We start from the raw sequence: 17308 nt of genomic DNA, 5'->3' as shown, positions 1-17308 counted from the left end.
TAGTCTATTATAAATATTTTTTTTTTCTGCATATTATAAATAAATAATTTTCCTTTTCTAGATTGCTTTCACTCCCATTAGAATTATTTTTAAAAATATTAAGTTTTAATTTAATAATAATAATATAGCAATGGCTGTTTATATACAATAATTCTTACAATATATAAATATATAGTCTATTATAAATAATTTTTTTTTCTGCATATTATAAATAAATAATTTTCCTTTTCTAGATTGCTTTCCATATTGAGCACCCCGATTACTTTTTCAGCATCTTAATTAATGGGAGAAGAAGCCAATGTCGTAGAGCACCTGCTGAAATTGCAACATTCTCCTGGCCATACTTCAAGCTATCCGGGAGATAGCAAAGTGGTTTAGAGGCCGCACAACCTTCGTAAGAAATCCGCCGACTCAAATCGGCCCGCTGAATCTTTTTTTTTTGTTCCTCCTTTTTCATTCACATGGTTATTTCTTTAATCTCTTCATTTTTCTTGTAATAAATTATTTTTTTTTTTGAGTAAAGCAGCCAATTTGGAAGATTATATGCCATTTAGTCTTCGTTTGTTTCACTTGAAAATATTTTTTTTATATTTTTTAATATTTAAAATATTAAAAAAATAAATTAATAAAAAATACTTTTTTAAATAAAAATTTAAATCACTTTTAAACAAAATAATTTTTTCTTTTGAAAAGAAAAAGTAATTTTTTATTTTTAAAATTTTAATAATTTTATTAAAATATAAAAATATTTATATATGTATGATATAAATATATACAACTAATTTAATATCAAAATTAAATAACAAAAAATATTTTCATTAAAAATATTAAAAAATATTTTTCATAAAAAATATTTTTTATTTTTTATATATAAATTATTTTTTATGAAACAAAAGAAGACTTAGTCTCCAAATGAAATGATTTACAATTAAGTTGTTTGAATTGTAAAAAAATAATTTGATTAGAAAACAAGAAAATAGTAGAAATTCAATAGTTGCAATTCCTTTTAATAATAATAATAATAATAATAATAATAAATAGATTAAAAGAAAAGAAGAAAATGATGAAATAAAAGTGTAGGTGCATTTTGTTCTTTCTCATTTTCAACTAATTAATTAGAGATAGGATGGATAATATAATTCAATGGAAAAATACTAAAATACAAAAAAAAAAATTCTAGCTACACAGATTTATAACACGGGACGTGGTATGAAGTTTAATATGTGTCAAACTGTTACAATTCTATTTCTCATATATTCAATATAATATATAACAATTTATTTTTACAAAATATAAATATATAGTCAATAATTAATAATTTTTTTCCTGCACCCTATATTAATTTAATAGTACGTGTATATAAAATCAAAATAAATAAATAATTTTTGTAATTAAAAATAAATAAATATATTTCTTTTTCTAGAGAGCTTTGCATAATTGAGCACTATTCTGGTGCTTTTCAATGAACTACACAAACCACAAAGTGCACTTTGAGAGCACTCCACCTACAACATTCCCAAGGGAAAAAAGTATTATAAGCACAAAACCTTCTAAGAAATTCTTTTTATCTTTTTTTTTTGTTCCTCCTTTTTCATTCACATGTTTGTTTCTTTAATCTCTTTATTTTTCTTATAATAAATTTTTTTTTTTAGTAAAGCAGCCAATTTGGAAGATTATATGCCATTTAGTCTTCGTTTGTTTCACTTGAAAATATATTTTTATATTTTTTAATATTTAAAATATTAGAAAAATAAATTAACAAAAAATACTTTTTTAAATAAAAAATTAAATCACTTTTAAATAAAATAATTTTCTCTCTTGAAAAGAGAAAGTAATTTTTTATTATATAAATTTTAATAATTTTATTACAATATAAAAAATATTTATATAAACATGATATAAATATATACAACTAATTTAATATCAAAATTAAATAACAAAAAATATTTTCATTAAAAATATTAAAAAATATTTTCATAAAAATATTTTTATTTTTCTATATAAATTATTTTATGAAACAAAAGACTTAATATTCAAGCACAGAAAGGGGGCCTACCTAAGCTCGAGGACTCCTTCGCGCGCCAACATCGACGACTTTGAAGAATAACCTGATCGTTAGGGAGAACCCCACTTTGCCAAAGTCCCGGGGTCTACTATCTTCTTCAGAGGATCTATGTGCTATCCTTAATGGTCTCGGCGATATCTTGACTGATCCATGAGCCTAACGTGAGTTTCGTGAACTGCATCATGGCCAGGAAAGATCTGGGCTGGCTCCGGGTGGCAGAGATCGGTGAAGAAGAATCGTGAAGTGGTTTCTCCGATCCCAACTTCTATCCGCGGATTATATATCTCAAGTTTCCAGGGACGGCAAAGTTCCAAGGAAGACAAAAATGGCCGGTCAGTAATCATATTTTGGCCGAGAGGGACCGTGGTTTCGGGGGAAGTCTGTGCGCTTTCACGCTAACGGTTACTGTGTCGCCAACTTATAGAGGAAATCCCAAGGCGGCTGATGAGGAGCTTAAGGAGAAAGACGAGGAGTCAAGGAGAGACGCAAGAGATGGTGGGCGAATAGCTTGAGTTTGCGTAAATGCCTTCAAGGCGACTCTCTTGGCCAACCTAAGCGCTACTCCTCAAGAGGACTTCTCCTCGGATGGCCGACTGGCCCCGAGGGCGACGACATGAGGACAAAAGTGGGAGGGAGGCGAGGAGAGAGAGAGAGGAGCAAATAAATCAAAGCCGGGTGATCCTCACCGAATAGCTTAAAGCAAAAAAAAAAAAAAATGAAATGAAATGGAATGTCTTTGTTCAAATGAATGGATTTAATTAGATCTGAAAATCTCTCGACCACTAAGTATCTAAAATGCAATTATTAATCTAAGTAAGAGAGATCTGAAAGCACACAAGCATGAGATCTGGGAAGAAAATGCCGAACTGACTTGGATTAAAATTGAAAATTTAATTTGAAACTTAAGATCGGAACCCTCAAGTAAACCGAACTAAATCCTTAGTTTGATCTTCCGGTAAAGGAGATCGATAATAAATCGTAAGAAAAGATCTAATGCTAGTTCACTTGATTTATCAACAGAGATCGTGGATATACCCGACGTCCTAAATTGACAAATGGGTTTGAGAGATCGAAATGATTTGAGAGATCTGCAGTGGCTTTAACGTAATGTTAGGAATTTAGCATTGATTCAATTCCTTTAAGGAGAGTCTTAAATATGGTCATCCGTAAAGAAAAATAAGAGAAATCTGGAATGTCATTGGCTGGGCCCAGGAGACTTATGTCGTAATGGCTTAGCCTTGTTGATTTTGGGACTACAAATATGTTTGAATTGGAAAAACAATCTTAATAAAATAACATGCTTATTACAAAAAAAAAGTGAAATAGTGTAATTTAAAATTTACTATTTATTAATAACTTATTCTAAAATTAAATTCAAGTCTCTTTATTTTAAATGTTAGTATCCAAACATAACATTAATTTATACATGTTTTCTGTTGAGTTTTGCCTGAGTTAATTATTTTAATTATGGGATATACATATCCTCAAAGAAAGTACATACTTTATTAGTTATATGCTTTAGGCTCTTCTCTACCCACATTTTTTTCTTTCACTTTTTAATTTTTATTTTTCTAAAGCTGGTTCCTTTCTCTTATTTATAGGCAAGTTAAAAGGGGATCTACCAAGGAAAAAAAAATGTTTAAAAAATAAAACCTGTCCATCTGTTTGCTGCTGCATGGGCGATTTCAATTGCTTTCTCTGCAACAGGGAAATTAAACCATTGATTTGTCCAATGGTTAGTGAAATTTATGTAGGATTATTTAATTCCCCTTCTGGTCTTCTCGGGACAAATACAATAGTTGAAGATTCACAGTGAAGATAAAAATTTCTTAACTCTTTGCTTCGATGGCAGTAGGATCATGTCTGCATATATATTGACCCATCTCCTCCTGATAAATTAGAAGCACAATTAAAAACTTGAGTAAGTATTCATAATGCTTGATACATGATAAAGAATAAGGATTTACATTCAGCTCGTTGTGCTTTAGTTCAGTTCATTTTAGCTCAGCTAATGCATTTTCCAGTTCATCCTCGTGAGAACTTTTATTTAGGGTAATATACAAATAGCCTCAACTATTCATCCTAACGAAGTACACAAAATCGCAGTAAGAACAGCAATTTAAAAAAAAAAAATATATATATATATATATATATATATATATATATATATATATATATATATATATATATATATATATATGCTCAGATTCCTCACGTCCCTTCTTTAATGCACCACACTGATCAAAAAGAACTTATAGATGCCTTCTTCCATTGATAAATTAGCCAAAGTTAAAGTCCTGACACTTCAAAGGTTACACCCATATGTTAGGTTATACTTTTTGTTTATTATGCTGTTATTATCCATATCTATTGATTATTTGTTTAAAATGTACTTTGATTTGGCCAGTTCTTTAAAATTAATTTGCATGGTGGGGAAATTTTATTTACAGAAATCTTTGTTCACGCTTAAATCACAGGTTTGTTTCAACCATTTATTTCTGAAGAATTTATCAGTGAACGGCAGGTGGTTCAAAGATAGGACAATCAATCCCCTGATCCCTTCCCACCTGCGTGCCACTAGTCTCTGAAAAACGAGAGGCTTGTCTTGTAACTGCCTCTTGTTACAGAGATGATAGTGTTTGTTAATGGTGACTTGAATTCTCAGTACTAAAGAATTCTAGATCTCAAGCTGGAAAGTTGGTCTTGATTTTTATCCTTGGAAATAAAAACAAAATATATTAGAGAATTGCAATTTGTGCCAGTTGCATAAGGCGACAACTTTTGGCACCAAAGATAACATAATTTCATTTGCTTTATATATGCAGGAGGCGATTTTCATTTTTGAAGTAACCCAATTTTGATGAGATAAAGGCTCGTTTAACATTGCTATTAGAGTCATTGTTGGAAAAAATATATATATTTTTAAAATATATTAGTTAGATAGTATTAAAAAATAATTTAAAATTAAATTTATAAGATTTAGTTATAAAAATATTAAGTGGGTGTTTGGTTCACTTGGTGCAGCCGATAACTGATAGACACCCAAACAGGTGAACTAGAGTGTTTGGTTTGGTAAGTTTTAAAAAATAAAGCTGATGGGTAACTGATATGGTACCTATATTTTGACGGTATTATTCTTTTTTTATTTAACTCGAAAATTAATATTATTAATACTTTTCTATTTTTTATTTATAATTTTAACATTTTAATTAACGCATTTCAACTTTGTTAAAATAATTTTTTATTAATAATATAAAATATAAAATAATTATTTATATCTAAAAACTTAAAATTAATTATAAGTTTTTTCTTTATCAACAATAATAATTACTTTATTATTTTATCTATATTTTTAAAGTTATTTAATTATTTTTTAAAAACTTTAATTATTTTCTTATTTCAATAATAAAATAAATGATATAATATAATAGATTAATAATTTTATATTTATTTTAATAATATAATAAATGATATAATATATTAATTTAATAATTATATATTTAATTCAAAAATAAAATAAATGATATAATATAATAGATTAATAATTTTATATTTATTTTAATAATATAATAAATGATATAATATATTAATTTAATAATTGTATATTTAATTTAATAATAAAATAAATGATATAATATAATAGATTAATAATTGTATATTTAATTTAATAATAAAATAAATGATATAATATAATAAATTTATAATTTTATATTTATTTCAATAATAAAATAAATTATATAATATATACCTTTATTAGTCATTTTACATATCAACAGCAATAGCTAACAGCTAACAGTTATCAGCCGTATTCAACAGTTAAACCAAATAGACCTTAAAATAAAAAAATAATTTTTTTCTAAACTGCTTTTTTTCAACTTCTAACACGGTGCTCTTTTCTTGAAAAATAATTTTCGTTGTTCAATTTCAATGCCAAACAAGTTTGTGGGGGTATTGAGTATAATTGAGTTTGTAGGTTTTAAGTGATTAGTGAGTGAGAAAAATATTTAATATTTATAATTATTTTTCTTATAATATAAGATCTATATGTAGAGTAGAGTACTTACATGGAACACTCCAAATTTTATCTTTGTATTTTGAATTATATTTTCTTAGCAGTATTTATACCAGAAGAATAAGAGAGAAAATTGGAGAGATAAAGTAACCAATCACATAGTCATCGGCACTTCCCAATTTTCATTGTCTAGCATTCTCGTTTGCCATGAAGGATCGGCCGTATCCATGGAAAAATCTATCTTACTCGGGTTAAATTTTACAGTGTCTTAATATTAGATTTTTTTGTTTCATTTTAGTCATTCACCCTAGATGTAATTCTTCAGGCATTCTTCTTGTATATAAATATGCTTATGCAAACATGTAAGGTGAAGCTGTGAAATACAAAATTCTTGTCTTCGGAGTTTATTGTGTTCTCATGAGAGAGAGACAAAGAGAAGAGAGGGTGAGAGAGAGGGAGGGAGAAATGGTGGAGAGAAAAGAGTGTTTGAGAGATAGCAAAGAAAGGGTAAAAGAGAGACAGAGAAGACAGGGTAAGACAGAAAGAGAGAGGGAGAGAGAAATGGTATAGGAAAAGACAGGAAGAGAGAAATGGGGGAGGGGGGGGAGAAGAAAAGGAGAAATTATATTATAAAACTGTTATTATATTACACGAAATGATAAGTCAATAACAATTCAACACATGTACAAATTTAGTTATTAAATTTAAAAAAAAATGTTTAATGGTTATTTAGTAATTATAATTTTGTAAAGACCATTTGTGTATATATATTTACTCTTCATTGGCTTACCATTCATGTAAAATACTATATATATGGAATTACAGCTATACTGTAAAATTATTTGAAATAAAAGAAGGTGAGGGAGAGGAAAAAGGGAGAGGAAAAGAGAAAGTAGATACAATAGTTTCATGCAAATGAAAATTTTAGAAGTTTATGAATTTTTTTAAAAAACTATTTTCATTGACCAAAGGCGAAGTATAAGAAAATATATGAATGTTCTTTTTAATAGATAAAATTAAATTATAGGGACTTTTAAATATAACTGTCAAAATATAAGGACTAACTAATGAACTATAGCAAATGCTAGGGACCTCAAAGTAATTCACTGTAACATCTAAATGAATTGTGATTTGTGCAATTGCATCCCTATACAAATCTCTTTCCTCCAAATCAAAAAGCTTCGCAATAGTGAATATTTAACCTGAGAGCTCTCTAAAATATGCTACATGAAAATATTCGCTGGGGCGAGAGCGACTATCTCTAACACAACCCCATATATAAATTCTCACTAAATTTGAATTGTGAATAAATATATGTCTATTTTATCTTGTGTTTGAATATTTAATTAATAAATAAGAGCAATCAAAATCCTAATTCTCAATTTTTTAATATATCAATAAATTACTCAATTTAAAAACCGAAACTTAAAGTGAGGGTAATAAGAAAAGGTTTGCATCCTGACATGTCGATCCGCCTCTTCTGATACTACCATAAAATGCAGAATATCCATAAGCTTTATATTAAGTGACGCTAGACTTTCATTTGCATCACCGAGAACAGTAATTGCGGCTAGGCACCAAGGCTTCCAAGATATTTCTGGACTGCCCATTCTTAGCTGCAAATTGAGATTAAAAGTTTAGTAATGATTCATGATATATGTATATATAATAGTCTTCGTTGTTTTATTTTATTAGAATCATAAGTTTAACTAGTTTGAGATTATGAAATAACTTTATTGCTGAGATAGTTAATATGAAACTTTCCCCTCCTTCAGAAGCAGAGTAAAGTTTCCACATATACTTCATATCCATAGCCAATTACATTTATGCCTGCCTATTTAAATAAGACAGCAATTGGACTTCCAACACTGTATCCATCAGCCACCCATTTCAGGTAACCCTGAGCAAAGGATCTTCTAGCATTCCCACTTCTGGCAAATGTTACAGAGTATGTAGCTTTCTGGTTCAGCCTACTGAAACTAATACTGTGAGGGGTTACCTTAACACGTACGCCTTTAGGTGAAGAGATGAGAAGAGAGTAGACTGAGTTGGGCTTGCCAACGTTTGTAACTGCTCTTGAATATATCTGTGGAGTAGAACCCAATTCGATAGAAAATGAAGGGTAATTCAGCTGAGCTTCAGGAATGCTTGAATCATTTGAGCACTTCACGTTGCGCTTCACTATTAGCCCTACATGTTTGTCAGAATAACCAAGACCACATAAGTAAGGAACGTAATCATCAGGTTTGAGGTCATAAATAAGCCCTGGATCACTTGCTCTTGATGGGTTCACATGGCCTGCACCAATGTCAAAGACAGTAGCCGGAAGATACTTTCTTTGTTCAGGAATAGGCTTGCCTCCAAGGTTATACAAAGAAGCAGTGGTCATGATGGCAGATTTTATAGCGGCTGGTGACCAGTTTGGGTGGGCACTTTTGAGTAGAGCAGCAATGCCACTAAGATGAGGGCAGGACATTGAGGTACCAGAGATCATACCAAACCTGTTGGTAGTATGATCATCTGAAACTGGATAGGCAGCTAAAATGTTCACACCAGGGCCTATAATGTCAGGTTTCAAGATCCCAGGACTTGCGATGCTAGGACCTCTCGAGGAAAACCAGGCCACTTGAGGAGCAGCCGATACACCAGTTACAGTTCCTTTAAACAAGAATGTAGCAGTCGGCGACGATGTAGAGTTTATATAGGCTTTAATTGCCAAGCCTGCCATGTAACTCACACGTGATGCAGGGAGCACATGATGTTCATAATCAAGCGTGATAACAGAGCCTTGATACTCATAATTCATTACAATCATGGCAGCGCCTCCTTTTCTTTTCACCTCTTTGCCTTCGGAAACTGTTTCAGACCCTCCTTCACAGAACACTATCTTGCCTTTGACATCAACATTTTTCAATGATCCATTTTCGCAGGATGCATAAACAAGTGGCAGTGATGATGGAGGAAAATGTTTTGGCTGAATAAGAGATTCGCCATGTAGCTCTTTATTATTTCCCAGCAACACTGTTGCTCTTATTTCTCTGTCCAACGTGCTTGCTCCTACAGTTAGAATCCATGGTGCCTCATTTGACAAAGTTCTAAGAAGAGGCCCTTCATTTCCTGCTGAGCAGCTGACAAATATCCCCTTTCGAATAGCAGCAAATGCTCCAGTTGCAATGGCATCATCATAGAAAGGATGAGAACCAGGACCAAGGGAAAGTGAAAGCACATCAACTCCATCATCGATGGCAGCGTCCATTGCAGCCAGTATCTCACTCTCGCCGGCCTTGTTATCTAAGGCAGAAACTTTGTACATTGCCAAGTGGGCTAATGGTGCCATGCCAATCGCAGTGCCATTGGCCTGCCCAAACAAATTGGCACCTTTCACCGGACTTCCAGCTGCTGTGCCAGCAGTGTGTGTCCCATGCTGTTCCCTGTCCAACATGTCATTACTGGTGGCGTCGAATTTTCTCAAACCAATAAGCTTGTTGTTGCACAGTGTTGCGTTGAACTCACATTTCCCTTTCCATTTTGCTGGCGGAGGAGGCATTCCTTTACCGCTAAAAGAAGGGTGATCACTCGCTATTCCACTGTCCACGACTCCAATAATCACTCCTTTGCCATAATTCGAAGATTTCCAAAATCCTAAATTTTGCTGGAGACCCAAAAAGCTAGGTGTGTGGGTCGTGTGTAGAGGCACCATCCTCTGAGGCCGGGCTAACAGCAACTCTTCCCTCATTTCCATTGCCTTTGCTTCATCTGCTGTAAGTTTTGCAGCAAACCCAGTAACCACATGGCGATAGCAGTGAAGCAAACGTGGTTGGTTTGAGTTTAAAGTGTCAGCTGGCAAAAATGATCGATACCAGCTTTCAAAATCTTTGGACTCTGTGAACAATTCTCCTTCTGGTTGCTTTAAGAGGACAATATAAGTCTCCAAGTCACTTTCTTCATTCACATATGCATTACTGGTTGAAGGAGTGATCAGTGGCTCAGCGATGGCTAGAGAGGAGCTAAACATAGAAGTGAGGATAAAGAGGGACATAAACAACATGGTTGGCAATATTTTGCATCTTCTGTTTTCCATATTGTTGGAAGGAATAGAAAATGCTGGAGCTTTTGAGCTTCGACAGCCATATCCAAGTACATTTATAGTAAATTTGGACACAAAGAAGAAAATTAGATTTCTCTTTCAACCGTCCATCGTGCTTAGTGGACTCGCTAATAATGCAGCCAGACCATGCCAAAGAAGAGCAGAAGTCAAAATTTCTTTGGAAATTAAAATGAAATGAAATGAATTAATACGGGGTTTTAAAAAGTTGTATTATAAAATCGATAAATTTAATTAAAATTATATAAAAAGATTATACTATTGAGCCAGAGATTGGACTCGGGACTGGTAATGCTACCAGTCCCTGTGAAATCAATGACGCGATTATGATTTCTTTGAATGACATGTCCTCATAGTGGAAGCTGATTTATCGATCTCGTTAACCAGTAGCCATACATTTTTTTCAACTTTGCTCCATAAGCGTAACATCCATGTCTAGAATTCAAGTTTTATATCAGATAGTGCTTGATCTTGCTAACTTAGCTCCACAAGTTTAGAATCCAAGTTTGATATCAGATAAAAATCACCATATTTAGAACCTAAAACTAAAATTGAATTCTATTTCTTAGATACTCAATTCATATTAAAATGTATGTTTATATGACAATAATTGGCTTAATTCCCCCATCGTTGCTCAATTTTGAGGGTATTTTATTATTATTCCTCAATTTCAATTTGCATTAAAAGAATATTCAAACTTTAATTTAATACCACTCTAAGCCCCTCTCACAAGATTTCATTGGATATTCTGACTAAAAGCTAATTTGAACATTAGATACAATAAACAAATATTTCTCTCTTGTTACCTAAAGAGAAAAGTCTCTCTGTCATCTAGGAAATGCACATGATAAAAGGAAAAAAATTGAGAAATAAGTGAATTTATTTATTGAAGATAAAGAGAGACTATTCTCTTTAGTTGATAAAGAAAAAAATATTTTTTGTTGTGTCAAAGGTATGTCCAGATTAGTTTATAATCGGAGTATTTGTGCACTGTAAAAGCATATAAACTAACAAAAAACAAAACATGCAAAACATCAATTTTTAAGTGATTCATTCTTTGCACATAGGACTATATTCACGGGAATGCCGTTATCCACTATAATCAAATAATAAATCAACCATTACAAGCTCCTAACTAACTACTCAATTATATTTAAGAGAATCCTGATATTATAACTACTCATAATAAATATATTAGTTAATCCTCTTAGTTTTCTCTAATTATAACTCAATATATTTACTATTTTAATTATTACACCAGAAAGGGTGTCTTTAACTACATAGACAAGAGCCTTCTTACCAATAGATAAAAATTTCTTCCTCTTAAATTTTACGTCCTTTTTCTGCTTTAAGCCTAAGGCTCTTTTCCTCCATTGCCTCTTTCTTTCCATGGGACTGTAATGGGCAAGAGTCCGTCATCAATGAGCAAAGCCAACTCCTTAGCAAATGGCCTTTACGTATTCCTTTCCTATTATTTTTTTTGAAAATTTTACTAATATTTTTAAATTTTTGTAGTTTTACTATTTATAATCTTTGAATACAATTTTAAAATTCAGGAAAAAGTCTATGCTAATTCTAATTACATTATTAATTATTAATATATAAAATAATGGAAGTTTGCCGTGACATGTGCATGGCCTTTTGTCAATAATTAGTCACGTAATTTCTAAATTAAACTATCCAAAAAATGCATAGGTTTTATTTTTTCTAATTAAATTATATTTATATAATCCTAGTCTTATTAAAATTCTAATTATAATACTATTCAACTTTCAAGTAATAATAAAATTAGAATTAAAATTTATAATAAAATTTTAATTTATATTAATTAATTTATTTTTATAATACTATAAATTTATAAGGTTAATACCGTTCAAAAGTTTACCCTCATTTATACATTTACATATATTATATTATAGATAAAAAAAATAAAACTACTGGTCAAACAACTAGTTTAATGCGAAAATATACAAAACACACCAAACATTATACTAAGAGGGTCGACCCACAAAGTAAAACCATCAAAACATTGTCTTTTGTGTAAGGAATTTGTCTAGCAATTAAGTTGATGTAGTGCAAATTTATATAAAATTTTAAAGACATTTTATTATATTTTATTGATTTTAGCACGCCTTTATTTTATTTACTATTGCTTACGTTGATTTAGTTGCTTTTATTAATTTTATGTTTTAAAAGTTGATTTTTAATTAAATTTAATGAAATTGCATCCATTTAAGGCCATGAATTGGGCTTCATGTGGCCATGTTCTTAGCATCATGCAAGTTTTTTTGTCTTTATGTGCCTATTTTATAACTTTGTGTTTATTGACTTTTAGGCATTAACTTTCCATTAACATGTGTTATATCTGGCATGAGAAATGAACCGAGCCATGCCTTTACTTGTCAAGATCAAACAGGTGTAGTTCAGGAAAAACAACTTTGGCCATAGTTTGGAAGTCAAGTGGCGAGAGAAGGAAAAGAAAAAAAAAAACAAAAAAAAAAACAATTGGGATAGTAGAAACCACACCAGCCCGTGAGAAGTTGGTACCGCGCACACTTGGCGGTGCGTCCTGTAGAAGGAAGACTTGCATTGCACAGCCGACTATAGAAATATATATAGTTTTTATTTTTTATTTTTTTTTTACCTGATTTAGAACCTCTTAACGCCTAAACACACCAGAAATTTTCATTATTAGAAAGAACAAGAATTTAGAGAAGTTTTCTTGGAGCATTTTGATGCTAAAGTAAGGATTTTTCATCAAACACACTTAGAATTTATTCTTTTTATTCTTTTCTTTCTTTTCTTTTATTTGAAACCCATTTGTTAGTTTGACGTTTGGATTTACTTTTATTAATTTTGAGTTGAAAATTGAGAAAATGAGTGACTAAATTTTTAAGTTAGGGTATTGATGTAGCTCGATTTTAATTTCATTATTTTGACTTAGTTTTCTCTATCTTGCAATTGATTGTTATCTTAATTTTAATGTTTTTGAGTATTATAATTGATGCTTGAATGAATTGTGATTTATAATTTTGACTGGAAAGTAGGACCATAAATTTGATTTTGATAGCAATCATCATTTGATTTTCAATTGAGAGTGGAAATTAAAGTTGGGTCTATAGAGTTTTTACAATAATTTTTGTCTTCATGTTTTAATTAATTGAGTAACTCTTATTGAAAAATAGGAATTACCTCTGTTAATTAGAAGGTTTGATAATGCCCAAAAGGAATTATTAGATAATTTCTGATTATTATCCTCGTAAAGATAGTTAAAGTGATTATTAGACAAAATTAATTGAGATGAATTATTGGGTCAAGTGAAATTAATGTCCCTAGTTAATTTCCAATTTTAGTTAATTTTATTTTTTAGTTCAATTTTAATTTCTTGAATTTAATCTGATTTAATAGTCTAGATATTAGAAAAATTAATATAGATTTTAGTAATTAAAGACAATCTCCATGGGAATGATACTTTACTCACTTTTTATTACTTGTGTAATTTAGTATACTTTCGGATTAGTATCAAGTTTTTGGCATCGTTGCCGAGGATTGACAACTTTAATATCAAAATAGTTGATTTTATTGGTAATCTAGGCATTTTTACTTTATTGGTTTTAATTTGTGTTTGTGCTTTGGTTATTTTCAAGTGGTTTATGAGAAGATTGGTTGACTCAAGCTCATTGCAATTTGATCCTGAAATTGAGAAAACTTGTAAAGCAAACAGAAGATAAGTTAGAGAAAGGAAGAAGGCTGAAAAAGAGGTTAATTTTGAAATAGATGACATGAATCCAAGAGTAGTGATTGAGGAAGTGGTGGATGATGAGAAAGAGGCACAAGTTCCAAGGCAAGAAATGAGGATTTTGCAGGGGGCACAAGTTCCAAGGCAAGAAATGAGGATTTTGTAGGATTACATTAGACTAATGGTGTTTGGTTCTACATCGAGCATTACAAGACCTCCGGTGTAAGCTAACAATTTTGAGCTAAAGCTTTGTCACGACCCAAAATTCTGAACCGTGACCGGCGCATAATTTAAGTATTCTTAAATCATGCAAGCCTTATCAGAGTATCTTGAATGAATATATTGTCACTTACTAATCCCAAAAATAGACAAAATTCAAATAAATAAAATGCTGAATAAACATCATAAATATCCCATAAGTAAACTGCGGAGTCTCTACAGATTTCAATAAAAACTTAAACTGTTCAATAAACCAAACTAATTATTAGCCCGAGAAAACACGAGTTCGGGCATACCATGAGAACAAATCAAAGTTGTCCCTCTCCAGAAAATGGACTAAATATTTGGATCAGCTGTAGAATTCTACTGATCTGAAACAGATAACAGACAGAGAAAATGTAGTTTGAGCTAGATGCTCAGTGAATGATAATTATAGCACACAATGGAATAGGAACAGGCAGACGCTTGATTAATTTCACAATAAATTTTCTATTCAATAAAATCATGCTCATACTGTCAAAATCATTAATAAAATAATTTCATAAAATATATATATAAAATAAATTTATTCAATAAAAATTTTATGGTATAGTGCACCAGGGTGATGATATCCCAGATCACCAAAGGCCAGATGGTAAGCGCGCTACCAGATATTAGATACCTTCCTCCTCCTTCACAGATATCAATGCATATGATACTAATGCAAGCCATAAACTGCAATGATGCAACCTAATACCGTGATAGTCCACACGGCGGGGCCAGATAACAAAAATAGATACTGGGCACAGGTACCAATTCAAAACAGAAAATCAATTTGTACAAATCAATCAATATCAATAAAAAATTTCAGATAGCAAATAATAACTGATAGTGCAATTCCAATAGTGTATTTCAATAGTTTCAGAGAGTCAATAAAATCAAATCAATCTCAAATCAATTCAGTAACACATCGGTAAATTTTATATTCAAATATTAATCAATATAAATACATTAAAGGCCTGTTCTCGGAATCCTAATAGGTCTAATGCAGAGATAGTTGGCAAAATCAATTATTTAATCAAAATCGAGATAAAATTCAATAATAAAATAAAACTCTAGAAAATCACATATAAAATCATTGTTAAAATATTGATTTAAAATTTCATTTAATAACAAACTTAATGCTAAGAAATTTTTAAAGGAACAAAAACGGTGCCATGTACTATAATTACCACTCACCTGGAACCTCCAAGACAATAGTTATTTTCAATGGAAGAGAGACAATTTCAATTGGCTGATTGAATATTCGAATCTCCTACACACCCAAAGTATTAAAGAGAAATATTAAATAACAGTAAAATAAAATGATTTTTAATATATATATATATATATATATATATACACACACACGCACAGGGGTGCACAGGGACGCAGGACGCACGCCAACAAATATATATATATATATATATATATATATATATATATATATATATATATATATATATATAGGAATGACAGAGGGACGAATTCGTGAATTCGATGAACAGATTTATATATATATATATATATATATATATATATATATATATATATATATATATATATAAAATCTAAATTGAAGGTTATTATCTCACAGTAATCATAATCAACCCAATTCAATACCAATGATCAAAGGAAAAAAAATAAATTTTTAGAGTAGTTGTAACAAATCGAGGAAAGAAAATAAAATCAAATTCACCCATTATTGAATAAAGAATGAGAATTTTTACCTTGAAAACAGAATCGAAGGTGATGAATAGAGAAGTAAAAATTTAGGGATTTTCTGCACACATCAGATTATAAATAGTAAATTTTTATATTTATATGTATATATATGTACATATATAATAATAATTTAAAAGATAATGAAAATACCTGTTGAGAGTATTTGATAGAAAAAGGAGGTGACAAACAGGTTTTGAGAGCAAAGTTTAGCAGAAGAGATGATTAGGGTATATATATATTTCAAGAGTTCTATTAGGTGTAGAATGGAAATAGAGTTATTATTGAACTGGGTTGTTCAGATTGCAGATATATATTTAATTTCAAAAATAATATATATATATATATCTAAAAATAAATAAGCAGACCATCCAATAAAATATATATATATATATATATATTTTTATAAATATATTAAATTATTGTTAGCTAATTAAAATAAAATAAAATAATAATAATAAATAATAATTGTATATGGGTTTTCACATACTTCCCCCCTTAAAAAAATTCGGTTCCCGAATTTGAATAGACAAAATTCTAACCTGAAGAATCAAATAAGTGAGGATATTTGGCTCGCATTTCAGATTCTGCCTCCCATGTGGCCTCACTACTTGAGTGATTATGCCGCAAGACTTTGACCAAAGCCACTTCCTTAGACCGGAGTTTCCTAATTTGTCGATCTAAAATCTTTAATGGTTGCTCCTCATATGACATATCATCCCTAAATTGCATGGTTTGAGGTTGTAAAACATGAGATGGATCTGGTACATACTTCCTAAGCATAGAAATATGGAAAACTGGATGTACATGTGCAAAACCAGGTGGAAGAGCTAAACGGTAAGCAACTGCTCCAATTCTCTCCAAAATTTCAAATGGACCAACAAAACGAGGGCTAAGCTTCCCTTTCTTCCCAAACCTCATGATTCCTTTCATAGGGGAAACTCTCAGAAATACATGATCACCAATCATAAATTCTACATCTTTACGCTTAGGATCAGCATAACTTCTCTGTCGACTTTGAGCAGTCAAAAGTCGATCACGAATTAGTCGAACCTTCTCTGAAGTTAATTGTATCAACTCTGGTATAGTAAGCCTTCTTTCTCCAACTTCATCCCAACAAACCAGTGACCTGCACTTTCGACCATATAATGCCTCATATGGAGCCATCTCTATACTTGCCTGATAACTGTTATTATAAGCAAACTCCACTAAAGGCAAATGATGATCCCAACAGCCACCAAAATCCATAACGCATGCACGAAGCATGTCCTCTAATGTCTGTATGGTCCTTTCTGACTGTCCATCCGTATGAGGGTGAAAAGTAGTACTAAAGTCTACTCGTGTCCTAAAGCTTCTTGGAATTTCTTCCAAAATCGAGAAGTAAACTGAGTACCACGATCAGAGACAATGGAAACTGGAACTCCATGA

General features: G+C 30.8%; 1 protein-coding gene across 1 annotated transcript; it reads right to left on the bottom strand.

Annotated features, from left to right (window-relative positions):
* Window positions 1-7790: 7790 nt before the first annotated feature.
* On the bottom strand, window positions 7791-10214 carry LOC110635884 (subtilisin-like protease). Its single transcript, XM_058141866.1, has one exon. It carries the CDS (start codon window positions 10156-10158, stop codon window positions 7912-7914), a length of 2247 nt encoding a protein of 748 aa, XP_057997849.1. The 5' UTR covers window positions 10159-10214; the 3' UTR covers window positions 7791-7911.
* Between the last annotated feature and the right edge of the window lie 7094 nt (window positions 10215-17308).

Source organism: Hevea brasiliensis, unplaced genomic scaffold (assembly GCF_030052815.1).
Source record: "Hevea brasiliensis isolate MT/VB/25A 57/8 unplaced genomic scaffold, ASM3005281v1 Scaf258, whole genome shotgun sequence".
NCBI classification, from domain to species: domain Eukaryota; kingdom Viridiplantae; phylum Streptophyta; class Magnoliopsida; order Malpighiales; family Euphorbiaceae; genus Hevea; species Hevea brasiliensis.
This window is presented reverse-complemented; position numbering and strand designations above follow the sequence as displayed.

What these genes read in the sequence shown, in the direction of transcription:
- LOC110635884 (XM_058141866.1), bottom strand. Translation starts at nt 10,158, where the DNA reads ATGGAAAACAGAAGATGCAAAATATTGCCAACCATGTTGTTTATGTCC.